We start from the raw sequence: 26,311 nt of genomic DNA on the forward strand, positions 1-26,311 counted from the left end.
TCCCTTGGCCTATCCATCTACCCCAGCCCCTAAATACCAGGTCTTAACAATCTTTTTTGCAGCCCCAATCTCTTGTGTCCTTTTCCAGTTTTCATGAATTTGGGATATCTTGTCTCTTTTAACCATGTTCAGTGTTTGCCCAAAGGCTCTGGATTACCGTATTTTTTGCACCATAGGGCGCACCGGACCATAGGGCACACCTAGTTTTTAGACGGGGAACTCAATAAAAAAATCTCCCCCCCCCCAGCCCCAAAGAGCAGCGTACAGGCTGCGCACAACCTCTCCCTGCCAGAGGGGTTGCGTGCGGCTATGGAACAAGCCAAGGCAGTGAGCGGGATGGATCCCGCTGGCTGCTTTGGCTTCCTCTTTAGCCCCATGCAATCCCTCCCTGCCAGGAGAGGCTGCGCAGGGCTAAAGAAGCCATAGCCCCATGCAGCCTCTCCCTGCCGGAGGGGTTGTGCGCGGCTATGGAACAAGCCAAGGCAGCGAGCGGGATCCATCCCACTGGCTGCCTTGGCTTCCTCTTTAGCCCCGCGCAATCCCTCCCTGCCGGGAGAGGCTGCGTGGAGCTAAAGAAGCCATAGCCCTGTGCAGCCTCTCCCTGCCGGAGGGGTTGCGCATGGCTATGGAACAAGCCAAGGCAGCGAGCGGGATCCATCCCACTCGCTGCCTTGGCTTCCTCTTTAGCCCCACGCAATCCCTCCCTGCCGGGAGAGGCTGCGTGGAGCTAAAGAAGCCATAGCCCTGTGCAGCCTCTCCCTGCCGGAGAGGTTGCGCGCAGCTATGGCAGAAGCCTGCATTCGCTCCATAGGACGCACACACATTTCCCCTGTTTTTGGAGGGAAAAACTGCATCCAATGGAGCGAAAAGTATGGTATATGGTGTTGGCAAGAGTTTGCTAATGGGCCTACCCCTTTCTTATGATGTATGAACCCCTGTTTTCAAAAGTCATTTGAAGCAGCATCCCATGTAAATGTTGCTGCAGAAAACTGGCTCTGGACTTGATTTAGAGAACAACGAGACCTGATAAGTATATTCATTCCCTCTAGGTTAAAAGAAGCAAATGAAATTGTTTGCAAAAGTGAGTCCTATTAGGGGTGATAAAAATTGCTACATATTGACTAACGTAGGCTTCCTTTCTGGAATGTTTACAGAATACCTTCCTTTCTTTGAAGATCACAGTTATTTTTAAAAGGCACAATCTGGGTCTAGTTGACAGAGTGTAAGTGCTTTAGAATCTTTATTTTCCATTGTGTCTGTTTAATGTATCTTTTAAACACACAGAGAGATAAAGCTAAAATCACTTTCATGTTTATGGTTGCCAGATATATTTACCTGAACACTGTCAACTTGAGAGTAAACTGTAGCAGATCCTATAGATCAGAAAACTAGGCTGAACTGGAATATATTTGGAAAACGTGGAGGCCCAAATCAGAACAATGAAAGATGCTGATACAGAGCAGCAGAAGGCAGAGGACAGATTCTGAGCTACAAATTTTCAAAAACCAATGAACATAACTTTGCATTTCTTCTTGTCTAATTCACATGTTCCACTGAACAAAGGTGCAAACTTTCTCGACACTTGTACAAATGTTTGTGTGGAAGAGCATCCACTAATTTTTACAGCTCAGCTATTGTGTATCTAGGTAAACAAGTGGACATTTCTTGAATGTATCATGTAATTATGTCAGTAAATTAGCAAATAACCAAAATAACAAAGAAGCATGAATAATAATAATGTGACATAGAAGTTATTAGAAGGAAAGTGATTAGACGAGAACATTTCTAGAACTCTTGATGCTGAAACTCACGTGAACCATGACTAAATCTTTATTAGACCATTTGGCTTCCCATCGCCCCCCCAGCTGAGCAGTTTAAGAAAGCCCCCACTCCTTTGGCTCATGCAAGCCAGAGTGGTATGGGGCTTGCTCAGTAGGGCTAGGCAATGTATTTTGATTGCTGTGTTGAATTAGCCCAACTATTTTCCCCTCCAGATGTTTTGAACTACAGCTCCTGTCAGCCCCAGCTAGTACTGGTAATGGCCATGGATTATGGGAGTCATAGTCCAAAATGGCTGGAGGATATCAGGTTGGGCAAAGCTGAATTAGCCCCTGCTCCCTGATGTCATCACAGTACCTGTTCCTCTGTCCTCTTCACCAATGATGTGGGGCAGGAGTGTGAAAATCCACATTACTATGACATCAGGATGGAAAGTAAGCTGAACAGAAGTTTATGAGAAGGACCATAGCTCAAAGAACTGTAGCAGAAGGTCTTGGATTTGATTCCAGGCATCTCCAAGTGAGTCTGGAACTAGATGGACCAGTGCTCTGACTCTATAAGGCAAGCTTCCTTTGTTCCTGTGGGGAGGAAGGGAGAGAGGGAGAGCTTGACTCGGAGCTGCCATTGTAACCCTATGTCCTAATTCCACCCACAAACTGAAATCCCAGTTTCACCTATTTAGAAACAAGATTAATTTAATTCTACATTTCTTTCAAGTAATAGTTTGCTAGGATCAGTTTGCTTATTATACTTCAAAGGTTCAACCCATTTTTAAATTGGCTTCTGAAGATTCAAGGCAACAACTCTGAAGAACTACTGATTTAAGCAAATCAGTCCTGATTCCAGTAAGTAGAGAAGGGAAATAAAAGGACATTTTTGAGACAATTTGCATGTAATAGAGATGGAAACCTATTAAAATTAACCGCCATAGAAATAAAATGACTGGAGTGGGAATGTAGTGGAATCTACAAGATCTTGAACACTGTGACAACAGTAAATACAGGATGATTATTTATCCTCTCACACATTACAGGTCAGGAACTACAGGACATCCAATTACATTAACAGGCAGCATGCTTAAACCAAACAAAGGAAATCTTTTTTTCTTTTTTCTTTACCAGACAGCTTGCAAGTAGCTTGTGGAATGCCATGAATATTTATCTAGAGAGTTAGCAATTAGTCACCACACAACAAACAACCTCAAAGGTTAAGTCATGAACAAAGGCATGACCAGAAATCCATTGCCCCTTTATGCTGGGAGTAAATGGCAATACAAACACAATTTGACAAATGTTTTAAAACAGAACACACTATAGGGCTCTGTAGAGCTTGCTTCCAAGCAACTGTGTACAGGAACAAGTCCCTTATTTAAACCCTACATTTTCTCCACAGAGACATAGTCCCCTCAATTTTATATTCTCAACAGCCCTGTGCAGTAGGATAAGCTAAGAGATCATTGACTGACCAAGGAACATTCTTGGCTGCAGAACTGATAGTGGTGTCACATCCACACCACACTTCTAAAACACTCTTATACCACTTTAACAGCCATGGCTTCCCCCGAAGAACTGTGCAGTTTCTTAAAGAATTTTGTCTTTGTGAGATCAGAACCCTTAATGAACTACAGTTCCCAGGATCCTCATCCTAGTCTGATATTCTAACCACTTGTCATACTAGCAAAACATTAGACCAGGCATAGGCAAATTTGGGCCTCCAGATGTTTTGGGACTTCAACTCCCATCATCCCTAGCTAACAGGACCAGTGGTCAGGGATGATGGGAGTTGTAGTCTGAAATATACTCAGAGTCGCAAAGTGATTTCATGCTCTTTATTCAGCTCATAGTAGTGAGGAGGAATGAATGAATGTCCCCTCAAAGTATCTGCTTTATATACATTATTTACACAATGGGCTGCACATGATTGGCTAATTCTGGAATTCTACTGTAAGCCAATCAGGTTGTGGATTCACTTATATCTGGAGCATGATTGGGTGGTTCCTGCCAACCAATCATACTGCTGCATTGTTCTAGGACCAATCAGACTGCTGCATTCTGAATCCTATTGTTCTAGGACCAATCAGACTGCTGCATTCTGAATCCTATTGTTCTAGGACCAATCAGACTGCTGCATTTTGGATCCTATTGTTCTAGGACCAATCAGACTGCTGCAGTTTGGATCCTATTCAACTCAGTACATAACATAGTCCCAAAAACATATGGAGGGCCAAGTTTGCCTATGCCTGCATTAGACAAAATAAGTAGTTAGCTGTGTAGATTGAGGCTAAACTAGTCTTCCTGGATTGGGTCACTTCTGTAATGTAAACTTCTGTAGAGTTCATGGGAAAATTAGTTCTTTTTCTAAGTGACAACCATATCTAAACATAATTACTAGTGTCGAATCCTGAGAAACTTCTTCAGAAGGCTTCTTCACACTTGCATATTGCCCTGATTGACAAATGTGAAACTCAGGTTTATTTGGGAAGCTTCATGTATTTCATAATTATCAGGTACTGGTGTGTAGGTACCAGAAACACAGAGTCTTCCCCCTGTGTGCATTCCTTCCCCTCTTCATGCACCCAAATGTTCTAGGACTAGGTAAATGGCCTACAAGTGGGACTGGACAAAACATTGCAGTGAGAAGCACTTTTTTCTGTGTTTCAATCAGGCAACCCTGTCCTTCTCTATGATTACCCTTCCCATATTGTCTCCCACACACCCACATCAGTATTCTGTGACCACTGAATATGCTCATTCCTTATTGGACAGTTTTGGAATCCCCCACTCCACTTATTCCCCCAAAATATTCTTTGTACTTATGCCAACTTGGGGGTTAGCTTCAACCTAATTATACCTCCCCTCTTGTATGTGGGTGATATATTTTGATTACATAATAAGCAATGGCACTCACAGCCTAAACACTGGAATCAGAGCAAATTATTTATAAGTAACTTTTGTAGAAGTCCCCTTTTATATGCATCCCCTGTGATGAGATTGTTGATGACCATATTTATGCGGTTTTTTAAAAAAGTCACCCTATCATGTGTGGCTGCATTCACACAACTGCTCCACTTTTAGGATCTATAGGTATGTTCATAAATAACTGTTAACTTTTGTATGTCACAAATTCCAGAGAGGTAGCTGCTGTAGGAAAACAATGAAGAGCACCTTATGACACCTTAAAGACCAGCAGATTTATTATGACACAAACTTTTGTGGACTAGAGCTTGTTACCATGATGCTTTGGGTAAGATGTCACTTTGGTCCACAACTGTGTTGGCATGACCAAAGAGTTGCATTTGGGGTAATTCTCTCAGTGGAACTACATTTTCTATTGCCTTTTTACCTTACCTGTTGGGCAGACATGACAGGAATCACTAGGAAGATGGGATTGGAATAACTTAATGAAACTATCTGGCTGTCAAAAGATTGCTAAATGCATAGACTTTATGTCTCAGATTTACTGATGCAGAGTCTCTTTAGGCAAACATGGATATCACTTAGGTGTCAATTAAAAGGATGAGCAAAACAATGGAGGCTCATTGCAGGTATCCTGTCCCACCAGGAAAAAAATATGCAAAACACTTGTTTACCAGTAGACACTCTATTCAAGAGGGATAATCCTCTCTAAGTAGAGTTGACCACATACAGACAGTCATGACCTTTCAGGCAGAAACCAGATTTTCCTGCCACTTATCCCAAGTCTACTATTTTTCCATTAAGGTCACCCACATATACATCACCAAACCCCTCCTTTTATGTCACTTAACCCCTTCTTAGACAAATGCTCACCAATAGAACATGAAAATTTTAAAATCAGTTTTTTGCAATAACCATTTCCTGTATCCATTACATCACCCTATCACCCTCCATTGTTGTAAGATCACTCTGTTGAGAGCTAGGATATGTAAAACACTGCTCCTATCACTGTCTTTTTGCCCCAAGGTTATGTTCAAACTACCTTGCTTCTATTTGTTCTCTTAGGTTAAGTATGCATGAATGTGAGAGTGCATTAGTTATTGTGCACATCATTTGTATGCTTTTGCTTGTGATAAACTTGTGAGTTATATGCACTCTGGACTTCAAAAGGCTGAATTCATAAAGCTTAAGGAACCACCTATCATCAGAAATACTCAAAGAGAAGGGAGTCAAAGATGAATGGGAGTTTCTTAAAGGTGAAATATTGAAGGCATACAATTCCAACAAGAAGGAAAAGTGGGAGGCACCTAAAGAAACTGATGTAGGAGCTTACAGATGAGCTGAAATCTAAGAAAGCTAGAAATTGCAAAGGAAGAGTATACAAAAGTAGCCCACAGTTGCAGGGAGAAGGTCAGGTGGGCCAAAGCTCAGAGTGAGCTCAGGCTTGTAAGAGAGTTTAAAGTAATAAAAAATGTTTCTTTGGCTATGTTTGAAGCCAGAGAAAGAACAAGCAAATAATAGGTCACTTGTGTGGAGAAGATGGAGAAATACTATTGGGTGAAAGAGAAGGTGGAACTACTCAACACCTACTTTTCCTCTGTCCCTTCCAACTCTACAATTCAATGATTCAGATAGCATTCTGCCGGGACTGGCTTATCCAAAATGGCTGCTGCAATGGATGTGGACACACCGAGTGGGACCAATAGTGGTGCCGGCAAGAAGCGCTTCAAAGTAAAGAAGTGGAATGCAGTTGCACTCTGGGCTTGGGACATCGTGGTTGACAACTGTGCCATTTGCAGAAACCATATTATGGATCTGTGCATAGAATGTCAAGCTAACCAAGAATCAGCTACCTCCAAAGAATGCACTGTTGCATGGGCTACCTGCAATCGTGCTTTCCACTTCCATTGTATCTCTCATTGGCTTAAGACTCGGCAGATGTGTCCATGAGATAATCAAGAATGGGAATTCCAGAAGTATGGGCACGAGTAGGAGAGAGAAGACCACCAAGTTTATTGTTCTATCTTCAGATAAGCCTTTCACCTTGCAAGCAGGTTGATGAAGTCTGTGTAACTTAATAGACACTTACCTTGCTTTTTGTTTTCACCTTAAAATAGTTATTGTGAATAGTAATAAACATGTTTGTCTCTGGGGGGGGGGGGGACATTCAATGATTCTAAGTTAAGGTCAATATACAACCGGGCTGGGGTCAGATGTGGAGGCAAATATTTTTCTCAGTTTGGTCCTTCAGACTTCTACCCTGGCCACACTTTCCCCATACTTTTGCCTGCCTGAAAGATGCCCTTGAAATTTAGCAATACCTGTTGCTTGTCTGGATGGAGGGGTGTTATGTGTGGAAACCTTGGATATTTGTATGCCTGGACTGTAGCCAACTGCACAAAGATAAGAGTCACATTCATTGTCCCACTCACTACTGACGTGTGGTCCTATAATATTTCCTATAAGAAACAAACCCCTAGGGTTAAAAATAGAGGCTTCTCAGCATGATCTTATGAAAGCTTACTTAAAACCTGAGTTCTGATTTAAGTTCAATGTCCTTCAACCTTGTGATATGCTTAGATTTACATATATGAATGACCAAAAGCAAGGGAATTCAAAACCAAATAATTCCCCGCCCCCCAGCGGATAATATGGCAGCATCAATTCTCTACAAAAGGGATGGAAGAGTGAGAGTACACCTGCCTGATAATAATGTTAAACATGGGAGAGGTGAAAACAATTGGGTGAAAATTCATGTGTGTAATATTTTGCCGGAAGTACAAGAAAATTAAAAGTATATTTGCTGAAAACAGTGTATCATTTATCGGCCTTATCATGAAGGCTGTTCTTGTAACTTGCACAAGCAGTCCAAGACATCAGTTGGCTTGGATGAAGGTGACACTGCTACCATCAAAACTCTTTTTAAAAAATACCTAGCCAACTCCAAAGACTTCAGTAAAATTCATGGTGTGGAGGTGTTATCTCAGCTTCTGAAGGATCTAATGTTCTTTCCAGCACAGAGTTCATTAGCCAGCTTTCTACCAGCTCTGAGCCTGAAATTCTTTTCAAAACCTGAAAACAACTAGTTATAGGGATGTCAATTTTATTTTGGCAGAATTCCTGTGCTTGTAAACAGCTACATTTTTATTATGCATTTATTTAGAATATTTATGTCCCACTGTATAGCTCTGAAGGGCTCTCTAAGCTGTTTACAAAATTTCACAGCAAAAAAATCTTAAAGCGTATGTGCCATATGTTCAGCATTTTCTTTCCCTTCTTTTCACCACAAATAAATGCTCCACATCTGATTTTTTGGGGGGAGGGGTGTAGACATGGTTGAATTTCTGCTGCCGTGTAGCTTTTAAAGGCACAGAGGTTTTTAAGGGGAAAGTTAGCAACCTTACCACTGAAGGAGTGAAGCAGTGTACACTTGTGATTCTAGACATGAGAATAAGTTCCGTTGAATTCAGTGTCACTTAATTCAGAGTGAAAATACAGAAGACTAGGCTGCAGAGTTCTAGATGTTACTTTTCAAACCCAGGGTCCATAATGATGGCACAATTTTAATATCAAAATACTTTATAGGAAATCTATTGTAATTTTGGATCTTGAAGTTTAGAGGAATGGTCACTTCCTCGAAATTAAAACCTTCATTCAAATGTTTTGGGCAGAGCAGTCCTTAAATTAGGCAAGGAGAAGGAAAGGTACGTCACTGTTACTCCAAAGGGATACTGTTCCATATCTTATAATTGCTAGGCAAGGAAGGGAAAGGAACACAATGAAAAGATGGCATTAAAAAGACATACCTGCTCTGGCACCACTGCCATAGCCCATCAACCAGGGACTATGCTAGTAATGACACCCATGTACTCTTCATACATGGGGGGGACCGGGACCTAAATGGGTCCACAACAATGGGGATATGCACCCAGCAAGCTCACAGCATGCAGATCTGAGGCTTTCCATCAGTGTATTTTTCATGGCAGCAGCATAACTAGCATTCAACTAGTATAGAAAGGCTTTTAACAAGCGCTTTGGCCTCTTAGCCATCGTATCCCAAATCTAGGGCAGTGTTGTTGATGACAGAAATATGGTTGGAAAATGAGGAAAATAGGGGGTGGCAGTTTGTAACACTGTGGAAATGACGGTGAGGCTTCTTCTTAAAGTTCTCTTTTCATTGTGCAGGGCTAAGATTGTTCTCAGCAGCAAATTCTCCAAATTATACAAGCCCCATTTCTTTCTTTGAAATGGAAGGCAAAGTAGACAATGACCTGTAGCCAGGGACAGTGCACTTTCTGAACAGATTAATTAGCATCCCAAAGGTCTTCCAGAAACAACAATTCCCTGGTGGGGGAAGAGGCTGTAGTGTGGTTTGGACAGTCCCCAGTTGGTGCTTTCATGAAGAAATATAAGTGACCAGGGACACAAATCTTCTTAATGCATCCAGCCCTCCAATCCACTTAACATGAATTGTTTGTACAGTGAATTACTAGGGCACCATCTGCACTATACATTTAAAGCATTATCACACCACTTTAAACAGTCATGGTTTTCCCCATTAATCCTGGAACTGTAGTTTGGGAAGGATGGTGAGAGTTAGTAGGAGACCACTACCTGAAGCTACAATTCCCAAAGCGGCTTAACAATCTATCTGCCTTCCCAAGGATGTCTGGGAATTCAAGCTCTGTGAGGGAAAGAGGGATCTTCTAACACCCTTAACAAACTGTAATTCCCAGGATTCTCTAGCGGAAGCCATGGCTGTTTAAGGTGGTATGATCCTGCTTTAAATGCATAGTGCAGGTGGGGTCTAGAAGAGTTGCAGTCCTATACATGCTAACTTGGCAGCATATCTGGTCGAATATCAGGTTGCTGTCCTTCAGGGTGAATGCTTCCAATCCAACCCATCAATTTTCGAGTTACATGGCACGCAACCTTTAGAGCACCTGCATTGCATGCAGAAGGTCCAGATTTAATCCCAGGCATCTCTAGGTAGGGGTGGGGAAGACCCTGCCTGAAACTCTGGGTAGGTGCTGCCAGTCAGGGGACCACTAGTCTTTCTCAGTATCAAGCCGCTTCCTATGTTTCTATATATATAGTCCTTCCAGATGTTTGTTTGTTGTGGGACTGGGGCTGTTCATGCATGCAAGCTTTTCTCAGTCTCCACATGACATCACTGGCATCAAAATGTCAGCCTATGCATCCGTCCCCTTTCATTTGGATATACCCTTTAAACCTGGTAAGTTACAAGCCCTGCTGTTAATGACCCATTTGCAATATTAAGCCCCCATCTAGAAGCACCCATACAGAATGACAGACAAGCAGAGAAGCCTGCAACCATCTGTGTATGAGCCAGAAAACTCTGGCTTCGATTAAGAATAGTGAAAGTCTCAAAAGGAGAAATTGAGAGATGTAAAATACAATTCCAAACTAATCAAACTTATATCCTGGCAAGAAGCCATTATTCAATTAGAGTTACAACTACAGTCTGTGCGGCTCATGTCAGAAAGAGATATAATGTTATAAGCATTTATTTCTGCTCAGCAAGATATGAACTTTCTCTCCATGTATAGAGGCCCATGTCTTATGCGTAAGACAAATTTATATTTTCACGGTGACTCAACGTTAGCTGCAAATCTTCATCTCTGCAAAACAGCTCAGCATTGTTTTCTTCAACCCCCCCCCCCCGAACCCTTGCACCTGTTTTGGTTACATCCATCTTTCGTTTTTAATGTGACAACTAGGTAATCCACTCTTCACATGTCCCATTGAATTCAATGAAAAAATGGGAATTCTGTTTAATTCAATGGTGCAGTTGGGCAAACTTGTGTCCTTGTGCACAAATCTGCACAAAGGCATTGTGAGAAGAGAGGACTCCAATGCACTCATTTAGGACATCCAGTCCTGATAAGGCATCTGTGCTCAATGACACTGAATCTCTCACCTGTATTTTTGTCTGTATTGCAAATGTAGGAATGAAAATCATGAGGTCAGTGCTGTCAAGGCAGTATACAAGCTGCGAGGAATGATGTCAATGTGGGAAGCACCAAACGCTATTAACAAAGCAATCCTATACTTACAGTATGTTACTGCAGGTCTGGAGTTTTGCCCCAGACTGGTGAAATGGTCATTGAACCCAATGCCAACTCAGAATGTTTGAATGTTTTCCACTCCTACTGAGGTTAATGGAGGGAAATTTCTTCTCCCAGTGTCCTCCTATATTTCTGGTTCTGTTAGAAAATCGAGGGACTTTTGCTTGTGCAGTTGCTTATGTGTTGCTGGTATGGTATCATGCTATGTTAACCTTTGTAACTTTCTTGCAATAAAGTGCTAAACTGGCAGCATGGGAGTTTCCTGTGCAAATGTATCCTAAAAGTACACATGCACATATTATTTTATTCTGAGTAATAACAGAGAATAACCCCTCTGATAATATCTGCAGCTTCCATTTTATTTGCTCTCACACACTTCTAGTCAGATATAATTATTTCCACGTTGCATCAGTACAACGCTACGTACACTTCATGGGTGGCTATTCCAGATTCCCATGTCATGGTTTTCAGAATAGTCTCTCTTCTTCCTCTTCGATGGTTATTCACTATTTTATCTCCCAGTCCTTATGCTTTCCCCTCTACTTATTTATTTTTGTTTATGTCTTTACCATTTATGTGTTCTAATTTCTTACTCCCTGATTTAGTTAAACACATGGAATAATTTTATCACCTAGAACAGGATAATTACTGTGAATGAAGAATAGGAAAGGTGGCAAGTTATTTCAGGGAAACTATTTAGGATAAAGAATGTGATCTTGTACAGGTGACTCTAGGGATGAATCTTGGCTAACACACCAATTAAGATATACCGAAATCTCTGTAGATTATGAAAACTTTAACCTGCTGAATTCATGTCCAGTGTGTTATCCAGCTGTTAAAGACACAGTATCTTTGTTAGGGGGGGGAAAGGGGATAACATCAGTGTATGTTGTACTGTCAGTATTTTGCAGGAGGGATTTAAGCACAAACTGGGAAATTAAGGTTTGCATAATTAAAGTGGATTAGAGCGCTCTGTTGACCTAGCACCACAAATCTACTTTAAAAAAAGAGACTGGCTTTTTGCAGTTAGGAAAGTAACAATGAAATGTATACAAAAGTGTGGAATAAACAAATGATTAACAGGAAGACATATAAACACCACACAAGCAAATCAGGATGAATGCTCATTGTCATATAATCTTCCTACAAACAAACACCTGATAAAGATCAGTACATTCTTTCTGCTGTGTAAGCTTTGTGCAAGCAAACCAAAATAAATGTTCAATAAAGAGGTAATATGGAGGAACTCTTAGTGAGTCACTGGAGGTACTTTGTGTACCCTTGAGTTTTAATTTATTTCCCTTGGACAAAGCCTACTCACAAAATTCAAACTGAAGGCCATTGTCCTAAAAATCCACACCAAACTAGATTTTTAAAAAAGAAAAACCCAATTACAGTTCCATCACTTTATGATTGATGCCAAAACCCAGGATCTTGAAACAATTTCTACAAAAGCAGAATTAAAGTGAACAGAACTTAGTACTGCCAAATTCAATATGAATCAAGGATCTTTAATAATTTATATAGGAAGAATACGGGTGCCAATTCCCTCTTCCATTGTAGTGCTCTTGTGCATTTAATAGCTGCATGTCGGGCAGAAATTCAGATGATGAAGTTTTTCACATCACTATATGTAGCTCAATGCCAGGAAAACACCAGTGGCTGAACTTTTGTCTGCCACTCAGTTGTTAATGGCCTTGTCAGAACCAATGTTGGCAACCCTAGTGAATGCAACACTTCGCCAGAATTCAGTTACAGTGAACTTAAACAAGCATTGAGGTAGTGATGTCACAAATATGCCTGTTGAAAATGCTGAGAAATAAGTTGTGAGTTCTTGCAGAATTTTGCCCTTGGGTAAACTGGATCCCTGTGAATCAGAAGCTGAAGAATATTAGGTCGCTGGTGGGCTCTTTAACCCATTAAATTGCAACAGTTAAGAACCAACATTTGAAAAAGAATTTTTTCACTAAGCTAAACACTTTAATGTATTTTTCCCCCCTGAGAAAATGTCTGAGATTTTTTCTTATTTTCAACCCAGATGTTGTTGGCATGTGCCTATCTTGAGGGACAACAGGTACATCTCCAGGGATGAAGTCAAACTGCTGCGTTACCAAAACTGAAGTGACATCCCCAAGAAACAAGCCTGGGTAGTATCCTCTTGGGCTGCCCAGACGACTCACTGATGTGGTCCAAAGCAAAGCAGAGAAATACACTTGGCACCAGCTTAGCTTCAGGAGTTGCTGGAAGGAGGCATACAAGGCACCATCCAATCGTCCTAGGGACACTACTCTGGATTTGTGTAGGGTTTATTCCTTATCCCTTTCTTCTCCTGTAGATATCCCACAAGGCAAGAGGTTTAGGATGAGATATTTCCTTCTCTTAGAAGGGCTACCTTCCCAGGTTGACAAGCCCCATCTGCCCCTCACTTCCCTCTGCTCTACAGCATGTGCAGAAACTGCCTTCTTGACCATTGGACCCACTAATGGACTCATTCACTCAATCTGCTGGAGTATGTATTTGCATGCAGGGGAAGTCCCTAACTCACTGAGGGTTAGCTACCTTAACCCAGTTGAGCTGGCCAGTTGAAGTCATTCCCAGGGTGTGGCTGCTGTTACAAGCTGGTAACCTCTAGGAACCACAGATGAAAGTTGAGGACAGGGTGGGGACTAATGGTGGACAAATTACCCCAGAAGCAGCACAGCATGTTCCCCCACCAGAGGTACTATGCCTCCTCTAACACTCCATACCCCAAATGCACTTTGCAGAATTCCCACCATTTTTTGTGGTGGTCACCATCTTCTGCACACCCACCCCACCCCAACAATAGCCCAGAACAACATTAGGTCTGGGACATTGTGGAGGATGGAAAATGGGGTATTTTGGGGAAAGTTTTGTTGGGAGTTTCGGCTGTTGTTGATATTATTTTTTTGTATCTATATTTTTATGTGGCAATTGATCTGTTTGGTTATGTAGTTTTTGTTGTGTTTTATTTATTTTTATGACTACTTTGCTACATTTGTAACTATGTAAATCTTTTCATATTTTAAGCCGCCTTGAGCATTGTTATAACTGTGAAAAGGTGCTATACAAATAAAATGATGATTAAAATGGGTAATGAGACTGCTATTGCTACTTGCAGCAGCTGCACCTAAACATTTAGTAAAAAGGAAAGAAGTTGTGTCAAGGCATTCCAGCTTTTAGTTGAGTGGGTGCTGCATTGCCGTTCTGTGCTGCGGTTTTGTTAATTTTGTTGTTGGTTGGTTTTGTTTTATGATTTTAATATAATTCGTACTTGTTTTAATTGTGCTGTTTTTATAATCCTCCCTTGGACCATTTGCTGAAGGGTAGGTTGTAAGTAGACTAAGTAAATGGTCAACCCCAGCACTGAGAAACAGTTGGCCGTTACTCCTTTCCTTGGATAAATTATTTGAAATACCCACTTCTGCCCCATTTCTCTGCCTATAAGCATGGCAGAGGATTTCAAGGTGTAATTTGTGGTTGGCTCTAGTATTTTTATATTTTTCTCAAATAATGCAACCTGTAGCATCCTTTTTCGGAATCAGGCTCTTAAACCAATTATGTGCAGACTGATAGACTTACAGATATGAAAAAAGCACTTAAGAGTTATTAAATGTTCAGGAAGCTGAGACAGGCAAAATTAGAGATAATTGATCATTTAGTTTCCATTGTCAAAAGAGTATACACATATATGCAAGAGCACTTTTTATAAAAATCAGAGGGAAACTTCTGTAAATCCCATACTACTCTTGTTCCTAAACACATCTCTTTCTCTATGACGTGTGTGTGCATGGATACACACTCACATCTTCATCTAACTGCTCTTCTCATTACGGAATAATTTACCACGTAATAATTTACCACGTAAGCCCTTTTTACATGTTCATTGGAGTAAGTCAAGATTATGCTCACTCTGTCCCCATTTCCAACCCCCACACATTCGCCTGGAGGTGTGAATAGAGTTTACATGTGTACAAATTGTACACACATAAACTCTTTCTGTACTGTTGTGAAAACTACAAAAGACAAGATACAGTTATGGCTGAGATCCTGCACCCTCTTCCATTCATTCAGTGTATGTGCCATGTGAGAGGGCAGTTTTACGAAAGTGAGCAGTAAAGGCTAGAAAAGTGAAATGCAAGTTTTATAAAAGAGTAATAAGAGAGGACATTAGAATAAACCAAGAGAACAGGATGCAAACCAATGCAATTTTTTTTGGTGTATTTGTTTTGTAGATGGGATGGAAGCTTTAAAATAGTTATCAAAATCTCACTTCTGAAAATGATAAAATCAGCTGCTAGAAGATGGAGCAGATATGTGGGCTGGAGGAGAGGCATTTCATGAGCTGCATTTACTAAAGGTGTGTGATCATTTTGACTTAATCATCCCAACCAGAACTGAAGCAGCTCAATTCAGGGAGATTCAGGAGAAGCGGAATGGTGTCGTTCAGTGGCAGAGCACATGCCTTGCATGCAAGTCCCATTTCCAGGCCCTGGTATATCTCAGCCCTACCTAGACACCAGAGAATTGTAGAGTTGGAAGGGGTCATCTAGGGTCATCTAGTCCAACCCCCTGCAATGCAGGAATCTTTCACTCATCATGGGGCTCGAACCCATTCCCCTGGGATTAAGAGTTTCATGCTCCACTGACTGAGCTACCCAGCCTCATCCTGCCTGAAACCCTAGAGCCACTTTCAGCTGGTACAGTCAATATTGAGCTAGATGGACTAGTGATCTAATTTGGTAGAAGGCAGATCCCTAGGTTCCTGTTTGGTGTGACCTTTGGCCACTCATACCGTCTCTCATCCTAACCTACCTTAACAGGTTGCTGTGAGGACAACTGGAGGGAAGAGAAAACCATATATAGTATCTTGAACTTACTGGAGTGAATAAATCTGGGATATAAATGTAATTGTAAAAATAATCCTTCAGTCCTGAAGCACTTCTCCTACTTAAGAAACTCAGCCTTACCTGATGCTTTCCACCAGATCACATCCACACCGTACATTTAAAGCCTCAGCTTCCATCAAAGAATCCTAGGAACTGCAGTTCCCAGTTTAATCCTTATACAGCTACAATTCCCAGCAGTCTTAACAAACTACAGTTACCAGGGTTCTTTTGGGGAAGCCACGTGCTTTAAATGCATGTTAGGGTTGTGTACGATTTTAAGTTTATTTCTGAACCATTTTGTATTAAGTATGTTTAATACTTCCAGCCAATCACCAGCTATTGATGGTGAAGGATTCAAATGATAAATAGTGATGCCTCATTCCTACCCTTCCAGTAGCAGAAGGTGGGGGGAATGGCATACAGGAAAGCCCCTTCAGCAGCTCCTCCTCCTCCAAGACATCTGGAAGAAGTCAGGAAGAGTGAAATCAACAAAAGGCAGTGACTACGTCTGCCTATTATCTGTTACTCACCCTATTTGGGAATCAGCAGCAGGCAGAACTGGCTCCATGGTGATATCTAGAGAGGTAGTGGAAGCAACCACTCCAGTCCAGTCATTTAGCTTAGCCAGTAAAAAGGTTAAAGGGACCCCTGGCCATTAGGTCCAGTCGTGACCGACTCTGGGATTGCGGCGTAGAGACTTTTAATCTCAGGGCTGTGGGTTCAAGCCCCACATTGGGTGAAAGACATTGGGTGAAAGATTGGGCAGTTGGACTAGAAGACCCCTGTGGACCATTCCAACTCTACAGTTCTATGATTCATCTCTCCTGCCCACTTGCTTTCAGATGGTGCAGTATAGAGAACATAGGAAGACTAGAATACTGCCTATGGGGAGCCCAGAAGCAGAGACCGAGTGCAACAGCCTTCTCCCCTTTTGTGGTTTCCAAGAAGTGGTGTAACTGGGATGGGCATGGAAGGAGCAGTCACACCAGCCTCTCAGCTGCCCTCTTCCTCTGGGTGGCACAATGATGGTGGCACTGGGTGTGCTCAGTGAGAGGAGGCAGTGGGTTAGTTACTGGCAGAAAGAATTGGGCAAGCGATTGCTGCCGCCTCTCATTGCTTGTACATCCCTAGCAGCGCCACCCAGAGGGAAAGCACAGGTGGGTGAGAGGCAGCTGCTCCTTCCCCCAGTCACCTTCTTGTGCCATGTCTGCTAGAAAGAGCATGAGAGAATGGGCAGAGCTTGGACCATGAAACCGATCTTCCCTGCCCAGGGGGTGAGCGCATGAAAGGCATCAGGAGCAGCCATTCTTTTTCACTCTTTCCTTCCCCCATCCAGAAGTGGCAAGGCTCAGATGAAGTGGCAGGAGGCAAGGACAGCCACCAACCTAGATGGCTTTAAGAGAGGATTAGACAAATTCAGAGAGGAGAGGGTTGCGATGGCTATGCCTCTACAGTTGGATACCAGCTGTTGGAAAGGACAGGAGGCTAAGGCCCCTTCAGCCCCCCCCCCAAATATCTGAGGGGGCTGGGCCCTCAAAGTTTATTCAAATAGGGGGCTGCGTCATGTGATCTATTATGTGGGACGGGGCTTACCTGCCCCCCTTCCAATATTTTATTCAAGTTGGCACCGCTGCCCACAGGCACCCGGCTGGCCACTGAGCCCAGGACACCGGACTAGCCGAGCCACGGGCCCGATCCAGCACGCTCCTCGGACGTTCCTCTCGAGCCCTCAGCCCCTGTTCCCAGCCTCTGCTACAGCGCTGTCTCCTCCCCGGCAGCAGCTCTTCCTTCAGGAGGCAAAAGAAGCGGCCGCGGAAAGGCGCGCTCGCACCATACGTGCTTCGCCTCACGCGTAGCTCTCGGGCCCTCCCGGCCGCCTCCGCCACGCCGAGTCTCTTCGCGCGCGCCCCGTCCGGAAGGGCCCTCCCGCGTCCCCTCGTCAGCCGAGCGCCAGCGAGAGAGCTTCTCCCGCCGCTCGCCAGCAGCTGCCTGCGGAGCGGAGCCGAGCAGCAGAACGAGGGGGGAGGGCCTGCTGGGCGGGAGGAGGCGGGGGCGGGGGCGGGGAGCGCGCGCTGGGCGCCAGGCGCTGAGTGGACGGCTCGAGACGGCGGCGCGTGCAGCGGCGGCGGCGGCGGCGGCAGCAGCAGCAGCAGCTCCTCCAGCCAGAGGCTCAGTGGGCAGCGTCGCGCTGCGTTTCCACAAGCAAGGAGCGGAGAGTCCGGCGGGGTTGGCGGCAAGGTGACGGAGTGGGCAGCGCGCGCTTTCCCCCTTTCGACTCGCGCCTTTTTCTTCCTCTTATTTTCCTCTTTTTTTTTGCGGAGGGGGACCGGCTTCTCGCCAAGGGAGCTTTCTCTGTGGAAACCCCCCTTTCTGTTTCGCGAGGGGAGGGTGCGGGTGTGTGTGTGGGGTGCCTTCGGGGGCTAACCCGCCCTGGCGGTGTCTCTCTTCTCTCCCTCAGATGCTCAAGGTAGCCGCCTTCGCGTGTGTGTGGGCAGCCGCTTGGTGCAGTCAGGCGGTGGTAGCGGCGGCGGCGGCGGCGGCGGCAGCAGCGACGGGCGCCGGGGGCAGGTCAGACAGCGGCAATTTTCTGGATGATAAACAATGGCTTACCACTATCTCCCAGTATGACAAGGAGGTTGGACAGTGGAACAAATTCCGAGACGTAAGTGTGCCGTGCTCGCTTGCTCGTCCGCCTGCCTACCTGATCCTCCTGCCACTGCTGCTTCTCCTCCTCCTCTTTCCCCTTCCTCTATCTTATTTCTGCTTACCTGGGTTTGCGCTGCGGGCGCGATCACCTTTCCTCCGCGAAGAAGTTCTCCTGCGCTTTTCTGCTCCTGTTTCGCGAAAACTGGCATGGCTCCCTCGCTCCTCTTCCCCGATGCGAGCAGACTTTGTTTCCCCTGCAACGATCTTCATTTCCCACTGGCGGCGGGTGCTGTGATGTCTCAACTTTTTTTCCTGGGTGGTGTGGGGAGAGATGTAAAGGGTTTTTTGTTTTTTTGGTTCCCCACCCTTCCCTTCCCCGCATCGCCTTGAGTGTAAAAAGTGCATCCCCACTGTGGGGAGCTTTCTCGCTGCTGTTAACTGAGTAGTGTAAGGATCGATCCGGTGGCTTAATGGACCCTTTAAAAGAACTTGAAAGTCAGAGGAGGAGGAGGGAGACACGCAGACAATGCTACTTGGGGAGACTTTGATGTCTGCGAATGAATAAAAGCCCTGATTGATGGTGATGGGCTGCCTTGCGGGGCGGGGGGACTTTCCCACCCCCATGCCACCTCTCTTTGTGCACGTGCAGGCCAGGAATATATAATAATGCTGGTCTTAAATGCTAAGAACCAGGGGATGGAAATGGTGATGAAAAGACAGACTTTTGCTGGATGCAGTGGGTGGGAGAGAGAATAGACATAGAGGAGGTTAAGAGTCGTAACTGGAAAGGAGAGTGGGATTTTTTAGGGCATGTGTTGGTCCTGTCTTTAACCCATAGTTCGTTGGGAAAGATGCTTCCCTTTTGATAGAAGAGAGCTGAGTTTTCTCTGGGTGGCTGCTGGTGGAGTGTAGCTGCTGCTACATTGTCATCTCCGATCGTAGTGTTTTATCTAGGGATCTGTATTCTCTAACTGGAAGAGGGGGATGTGCTTGAGTTACAGTTGCAGTGCTTTTTCACCCCATGGAAAGCAGCTGAGTGAGTTTGGTGGAACATGCATGAAACCAGGGTCACATTAGAAGCTAGACAGGGAGTGCAACTTCTTTTTCTTTCTCTCCTCGCTCTCCACTGCCCCCTCACTTTGGGGCCTGATCAAATGGAGCCCAAGCAAGGAATGTGCTAAGTAAGCCCCAAATCTCACACTCAGGCAGGTCCAGTCTGTGCAGAGAATGCTTCTGAATGAATGGCTAAGGGAGAATGCTCGTACTAGTTTGAAAGCATCACCAGTCGCTTTAAATCTCCTTTCTCTATCCTTTTCAAAAAGTTATCATGAGACTAAATATAAATTCTTAAGAAGCAACACATGTGTTGCAAGAAATAATGTGAATGCTTTGCCATACTTTTTGTGAATTTTTCTTAACTTAGGCTGAGACACGTAAAGGTTTGATATCTTTGATCTGTGCAGCTTGATGTATGTGGCCTGTGAAACCTTCTGTGTAATTCCCATATCAGAAACAAGTCCTGTGTCATTCACTAAAACTTAGTTCCAAGTTAGTGTGCATTGGATTGCAGCTTCAGTCTGAATATTTACTCGGGAGTAAGCCACATTGGATACAGTGGGACTTGCTACAAAGTAAACAAGCATAGCATTGCATTGTTTAGAATCTTATCTCCTTAGAAGCGGTTGAATAATAATTATCACCATTTATTTAAATCTTACTCCTCTAAAAATATCTGGTTGATGCTTTGGAAACTCTTCTCTACTGTTGAATTTTTTTAATGGGAAAACTTTTTTTTAAAAAAAGTGTCAAAGTTTTCTTGTTAGAGCAAGCATACTTTGGACTGCCATTGTTTCTTTACTTTGAAGAAAAGCAATAGCTGAATGCTGCTTAATTTTTTGTATGCATGTTAATAACTTTGGTTTTAAATTAAACTCCCCCCCCCCCAACTGAATTACTAAAAGAGAGAGAGAGACTGCATACAGTAATTGGTCGTGGTCTCTACACTTGAGTCCCTAATATTATCTTATTATGACAAATTGTCCGTGTTTCATTAGCACTTAATTCTTTGCACATTGCTCTGTGCTCTATACTATTCTGTTTATCACTTTAAATAAATATTTTTGAAACCTCCAGCAAACTCTTCTCTTCTGCTTTAAGTTGCCAGAAAGCTGGCACCCCAATAGTAAGAGCAATTGCATCCTCTAAATAAAATGAACATATTTTGGCCCCTTTTTGGGTTCTAATGGTGTTCATAAAAAATGACAGACAAATGAGAGTAGACAATATAGGATAGGGTCCTCACTACTGTTTTACTAGTAAGGAGAGAAAACGTAAGTCAAGGGCATGCCATCTTAAGTTGATAAATCATGAGCAATGGAATGTCAGAGGTTTTCTGGAAATAAGTTAATCTCAAGCAATAAGGTATCATTTTCTGTATTTGAGATTGGAATAGGTTTTCTTGGCTTATGAATAGAAAATACTAATTTCTGGGTTAGAAATGTACCCTGCTTCAAAGTATTCAAGGGGATTGGTCACAGTTTACTAGTTCTTAGGCTGCATCATATTCTTATATGCTGAGCTCCATGAACTCTCTAGGAAAAAAATGCATGGGAATGGGCTTTGGATTAATAATCAGCACCCTTCTGAATTTGTTTATAGTGATAGATTGATTTTGCTATATAGCCAGTTAAGTAAGGAGTATTGAATGTTGTGTGTGTGTGAGGGTGCTTATTACCACTGCAGTGCAAAGTTGCAAAACTTACAGTGGTGCTGTAGGCTGATTTTATCTGTAGAAACATTTTAGTTAGCAGCTGAATTTTCAGTAAGCCAGTGTGTCTCTTTGAATGAATGAATGAGTTGGAAAGGAATTCTAAGTGAACTGTTAATAAGCATCCATACAGCATGGTTTCAAACATTACCACAAATTGCATCACATACACTTTAAACTTTTTTGATTTCCTTGACACTAGAATTTCTAACTACTCCCTCTCAAAAAGAGAGAAAAATGTTTGTCTTGAGACTTTCAACCGGTCCCTTCAATAGTTTGTCTGTATCTGTGATTTAATCTGAAATCATAAGTTTTTCATGCTATTCCTTCTGCATTGCCAGTGTACGTATAGATTTTTTTGTCCATGTTCGAAATAGCATAAATGTATGGCCAAAAACAGTTGGGCTAGTAAAGGTGTCCACGTGTGTGTGCCTAAATACATTTCAATAGTAGGTTTCAATTTTAATTTTTAGCTTTGATTATTGAATGAAATGTTAAAAAATGCATTCCTCCTTAATGTAGAACTAGAAGCTTGAGACTTTCCAGTTCAATAGTATGTGATTATTGTAGGATGTGGGACTAGTGTCAAATCATTGTATGATATATCCATGAAGACTGCGATCTTGTGCAGACCTAAGTATAAGAATAATGTAACCTACTCCTGAGATGCATATGATCATACTGCTCTTGTGTTAACTGATACTTTCAATGCATTATACCATAAAACTGAATAAGTAAATGTATTGTGAAAGATCCTTGTTGGTGTTGTGTGTGGTATTATTGGGATATTAGCCAGTTTTTTTCTGTATCCGAAACAAACAAACCTGTTCTAAGTATTAAAGAATTTGGAGAATACTCCCTATTGAGTCTTCCAATAAAATGTCCTGGTATCGTGTCTGTTTAAAATACAGGTTGCTAACCTGTGGCCTTCCAGAAGATGTTGGTCTGCAGTTCTCATTTTATTTCAACCAGTTCTACAATTCTTTAATCATTGGCTGCACTAGTGGGGGTTAACGATAGTTGTAGTCCAATAACATCTGGAGGACCGCAGATTACCCATATAAAGAAATTTCAGAGCAGTAGTGATTCAATCCTATATCCACTTATTTGGGAGACATCCCCATTAAACATAAGACTCTCTTGTGTTAGCTGGGCACAATTCATGTGGAAGAACTTTCTCCATCACAGTAGAGTCATAAGACAAACTCCACCTGTTGAATGTTTTACTGTGCAGCAGCTGTTAAGGGCACAGGAGACTCGGTCATGAAAGGATGTAGTAATCCTATCCATGCTTACCACCAACATCTGGATTTATTGTAAACAGAGTCTGCATATGTTCATTTTTCAAGGAGAGCTTGAGCTCAATACATAAAAGATGGCATGATTCCACAATCCTGAAACAACTAATTTTGAAGTAGTAGCTGTTGATATCAAAGTGGCTGACTAGGAATATTCTGAAATAATTTAAGGTTATGGTTACAGCTGCCTGAGCTTTTTAATTCAGCCTCAGCAAATAGGTGGTGAAGGCCTGGGAATACATTTTTAATACCTTAATAATATAAAAAGTCTTCCTTTATTCAATTCCACTTCTGTAGAACTTTGTTCTTTTTTTTCGAGTGTGGAAAGGATTTAGAATGTTTAAACAGTTTTAAAGTGTGTGACAAGCAAGCTTTCTGTAAAATCGGAAAAATCCTATCTCTTTCAGAGGTAATTCTGGTGTGAAAAGAAGTATTTAAAGGCTTAACTCAGAGTTAACTGACAGGATTGATTAATGTGTAAGATAATGACCCTGACTTCTGGCTCATTGGCTCAGCTTTCCAGAAGTGATTTAGAACACAATGAAAGAGAATAGAGAGCTGTTCTGAAATAATTGTCCATAATCTGGTGAATGTTTTAGGCCAACACTGGCTTTACACCATGTTGTTGCAACTTTGCCTGATGTCTTACAATGTTGGCATTACATTAAATTGGATTTTTCACTAAAATGATATCCATGGAATGGTGGAAATTTCAAATAACCTTTAGTACTTTATATGAAACTTAACATGACATTTCTGCTTCTTAAAAGAAATTAATTCTCTTGTGACCGTCCAGAAGAAAGTTATTCATCAGCTACATTGCAAAAGCCATGTGTTACCCTGAAACAGTAGAAAATTTATGTGTTGGGAGTATGTACTGACTTTGTGCTTAATTCCAGCAGACAGTGGTCATATTACAGGGCAGAGAGGCAATCCTGATGATGTTTAAACTGAAAATTAGCTTGATGAAGGGTTGAAGAGGCAGCATTATTTGGAAGCTTGTTTCCCATGGACATCTGAATCTGGCTTCATGACTGAGCTGAGATGTGAAGCTAGGACATCTAGCTCTTAACCATGTTACTACACCAGCTGTCTACATTAAGTAATATGGGTGATAGAATCTGGAAAGATAATATTCTTGGAAAATGACATGGACACATCTGACTGACTCTGGTCTTCTAAGCGTGACTCTTAACTGGAAGGTTTCCACAACACAGCAGGATTCCTCAACTGTCAAAAGTAGCCCATGATCAACTATACAGAAAGCTAACGCAATTTCCCAAGAAATGGAATAGTCTTGATCAACATTACCTTGAAAAGTGCTGATCTTGTCCAATAAGAAAGCCAGATCCCAGCCTAAAATTTCAGATTTTCTTATCTGCATCTTATGCAGGGGCTTGGTTCTGTGTATACACAAAAATAGCATATCTCCAAATCCTTGGAGCCACCCCGTGGCCAGCAGGTGGTGGTGGGGTGGAGAGAATCCCTGGAGTTCATGTACTGAGCAAGCCTTGCCCAACAAGCAAGTCAGAGCTTAAAAGCTCTTTTCGTGCTGAATATAACCCCAAGTGGATCTGGTACAAAAAGAGCTTTTAAGCTCCCTGCCTGGCTTGGATTTGACTTGCAGTTTCTGCCTTCAACCATGTATGGTTGAAATTGTGCAACTGAAATGCATTTAGGATGCAGTACACTTCCTAACTGAGGTTTGCGGAACAGCAATCAAGGAAAAGCTACAATCCAGCAAGAAGCTCCCAGTGGTGTTATAATGGCCAGAGTGTCAACAAGGACGCACCTATTTTTTGTGGTACTTAACTGCAGAGATTTCAGGATGGCATCCAGTAGGATTTATTGGACTGTGCTGTGCTGATCAGTTCTTTGTAGGATAAGTGCAGGGTTTTCTTTTTTTGTTTTGACTATAGCCCTATAGCTCTCCCTCAGTCATCTCTCCCAAGTTAAACCACAGCTACTATGTTTATCAGACTTGTTGCTGAACCATGAAGATCTATAGACTGAAGAAACAATATATAGCCTCCGGCAAGGAAACAGAGTCCAGGTCTGAAAGTAATTATTGATGAGCCTGTTGATTACATGATTGAAAAGTATCACATGGTAAACATAGTTGGTTTTCATTAAAAAAAACCAAACAAACATGGAACATCTCATGGAATTGATAGCCGAGTAGGTTAGCCACCTAACTTGGGATAGCCTCTCATTTTCTTTTCTCTTTTATATAGACGGGGGGGGGGGGGGTTAATGTCCCACAGCAGAAGTAGTTCTGTAATATTTTATTTCTTTGCTTTTCTTTACAAAGTTGCTTTTTATGCTCAGGGCTTTGACATATGCTATAATATTCCTAGTTTGTTCATCAATAATTCTGTTGCAGATTATAGACAAGAGCAACTAGAGGAGAAATTCTGAGGCGACTGAAATATAAATTAACTTAGAAATCTATCCTGTCTTTATACATTTATCTAGTATTTGTGTCCTGCTAACGAATTCCTATTTATCCCTGATTCCCTGTTTGACCTCAGAGTAGTAAGGGGGAAAGAAAAAGTTTAGTCAAATTGCATGTAAATAGATTGGTCTACTTGTAAATGAAAAGTAGGGAGGGGGGAATGCTCAGGTTGGCTAAGCGATCTTTTCTTTGGTCTTGGAAAGCATTAGTTGAGAGAAGCTGATTATACTGCTGGATATTTCAGAGTTAGAAGAACATTAATATGCTCTTCTTTAGATTGGCCTTGTAATCTTAGGTAAAGTAGATAACTGTTTCATCTTGTCTTTATCGCCTTTCTCTGAACAAATAATCTTTCTTTTACTTGCTGCAGGTGATTTAGTGGATATGGATATCCACCATTAGTCTTGTCTTATGTCTTTAATCTTATTGGAATTGACTTTTGCCATCTGTGCCTATTAAACTGCAGCTATTATAAATAGTTTTGGGATGTATGAATAGGTGGTGCCAGCAGACTTTCTTCTTGTTTTATATATAACTTGAGGTGAAAAATCTGGACACAGAAATCAAGTACAGCATGGTTTTAATGCTCAGACTGTTCTGTTTCTTCTAAAAAGGGCAAGGCTTTCTCTGTTCTGCTTCTAATATCTGAACCAGAAGACTATAAACACTGGTATTTGAATACTATGTATTATACTCTTTTAATGTGTATTTTGTGTAAACTGCCTAGAGGTTTTTACAATTAAGTGGTATACAAATGATGTTAAATCTTTGTCTTCATTTCATAGCTGGTAACATAGATTGCTGCTAAGTGTTTTTAAGAGGACTGTTCTATATAGTGGTACATGTGCCATGTTTAGCTCACCTTTTCTAAGCTTTCACCTATGAGTCACTTACCTGTTTCTAATCTTGTCACTTGATGATCTTGTTATCAAATCCTTTCATAACATTTCCTCCTTTATTTCTGCCTTAAGTGTTTAGTTTCATAAATCTGTATTTAGCTTGTAAGCAGTACACCTGTGTAGTAATAGTTTGCATCTATATAGTAATTGTTTTGTGTGAAGTGGCTGTCACTGTGCCCCTGGATTTAAAAAAAGGTTTATCACATGTATACAGTACCTGTCAGTCGAGGTAAGCTTTCCAAATGGTAAGCTTGTTACTTAACTACCACTTCAACTAATCATGTAAGTTGGCCCTTTGTTAGCATGGATTCCTTATGCTGTTGACAGCAAAGAGATTTGTTTTGAGAATTTTATTCTGTTTATGCAATTCAATTCACTAAGGCTTTTTCACACCATGTGATTGGTGGGTAGAAGAGTTAAAACTCTCGGGCTTTTCCAAACCCTTGTTTATAGTTAACAAGAGCCATCTGCATGGAAATGGGCTTTTGTGCATGGATGTCCATTTTGGCTACGATCCATGACATGCAAAAGGTTGCTTCACCCTGCAAGCACCTTG

At 42.1% G+C, this 26,311-nt stretch overlaps 1 protein-coding gene, 1 long non-coding RNA gene and 1 pseudogene across 4 annotated transcripts in view; 2 read left to right on the forward strand and 1 right to left on the reverse strand.

Annotated features, from left to right (window-relative positions):
- Positions 1-2,214: 2,214 nt before the first annotated feature.
- Positions 2,215-19,046, reverse strand: LOC308485782. 2 transcript variants are annotated; one of them, XR_013990770.1, is made up of 2 exons: positions 18,459-19,046; positions 2,215-2,357 (listed from the first exon to the last, which is right to left on the reverse strand). It is a non-coding gene; the product is annotated as an uncharacterized lncRNA (long non-coding RNA). The 2 variants fall into 2 exon arrangements; XR_013990771.1 differs by lacking the exon at positions 18,459-19,046 and adding an exon at positions 3,245-3,333.
- On the forward strand, positions 6,331-6,844 carry LOC308485183 (E3 ubiquitin-protein ligase RBX1 pseudogene; annotated as a pseudogene). Its single transcript has one exon. The product of its transcript is annotated as an E3 ubiquitin-protein ligase RBX1 pseudogene (transcript).
- The window catches only part of SPOCK3 (SPARC (osteonectin), cwcv and kazal like domains proteoglycan 3), a 125,327-nt gene continuing 116,786 nt past the window's right edge, over positions 17,771-26,311 (forward strand). The window contains exons 1-2 of the mRNA XM_081021766.1: positions 17,771-17,928; positions 18,149-18,352. Coding sequence (XP_080877892.1) covers positions 18,149-18,352 — 204 coding nt within the window. The 5' untranslated portion in view covers positions 17,771-17,928. The remainder of the gene's footprint in view (positions 17,929-18,148; positions 18,353-26,311) is intronic.

This window comes from Podarcis pityusensis (genome assembly GCF_964106645.2).
Source record: "Podarcis pityusensis genome assembly, chromosome: 9".
NCBI classification, from domain to species: domain Eukaryota; kingdom Metazoa; phylum Chordata; class Lepidosauria; order Squamata; family Lacertidae; genus Podarcis; species Podarcis pityusensis.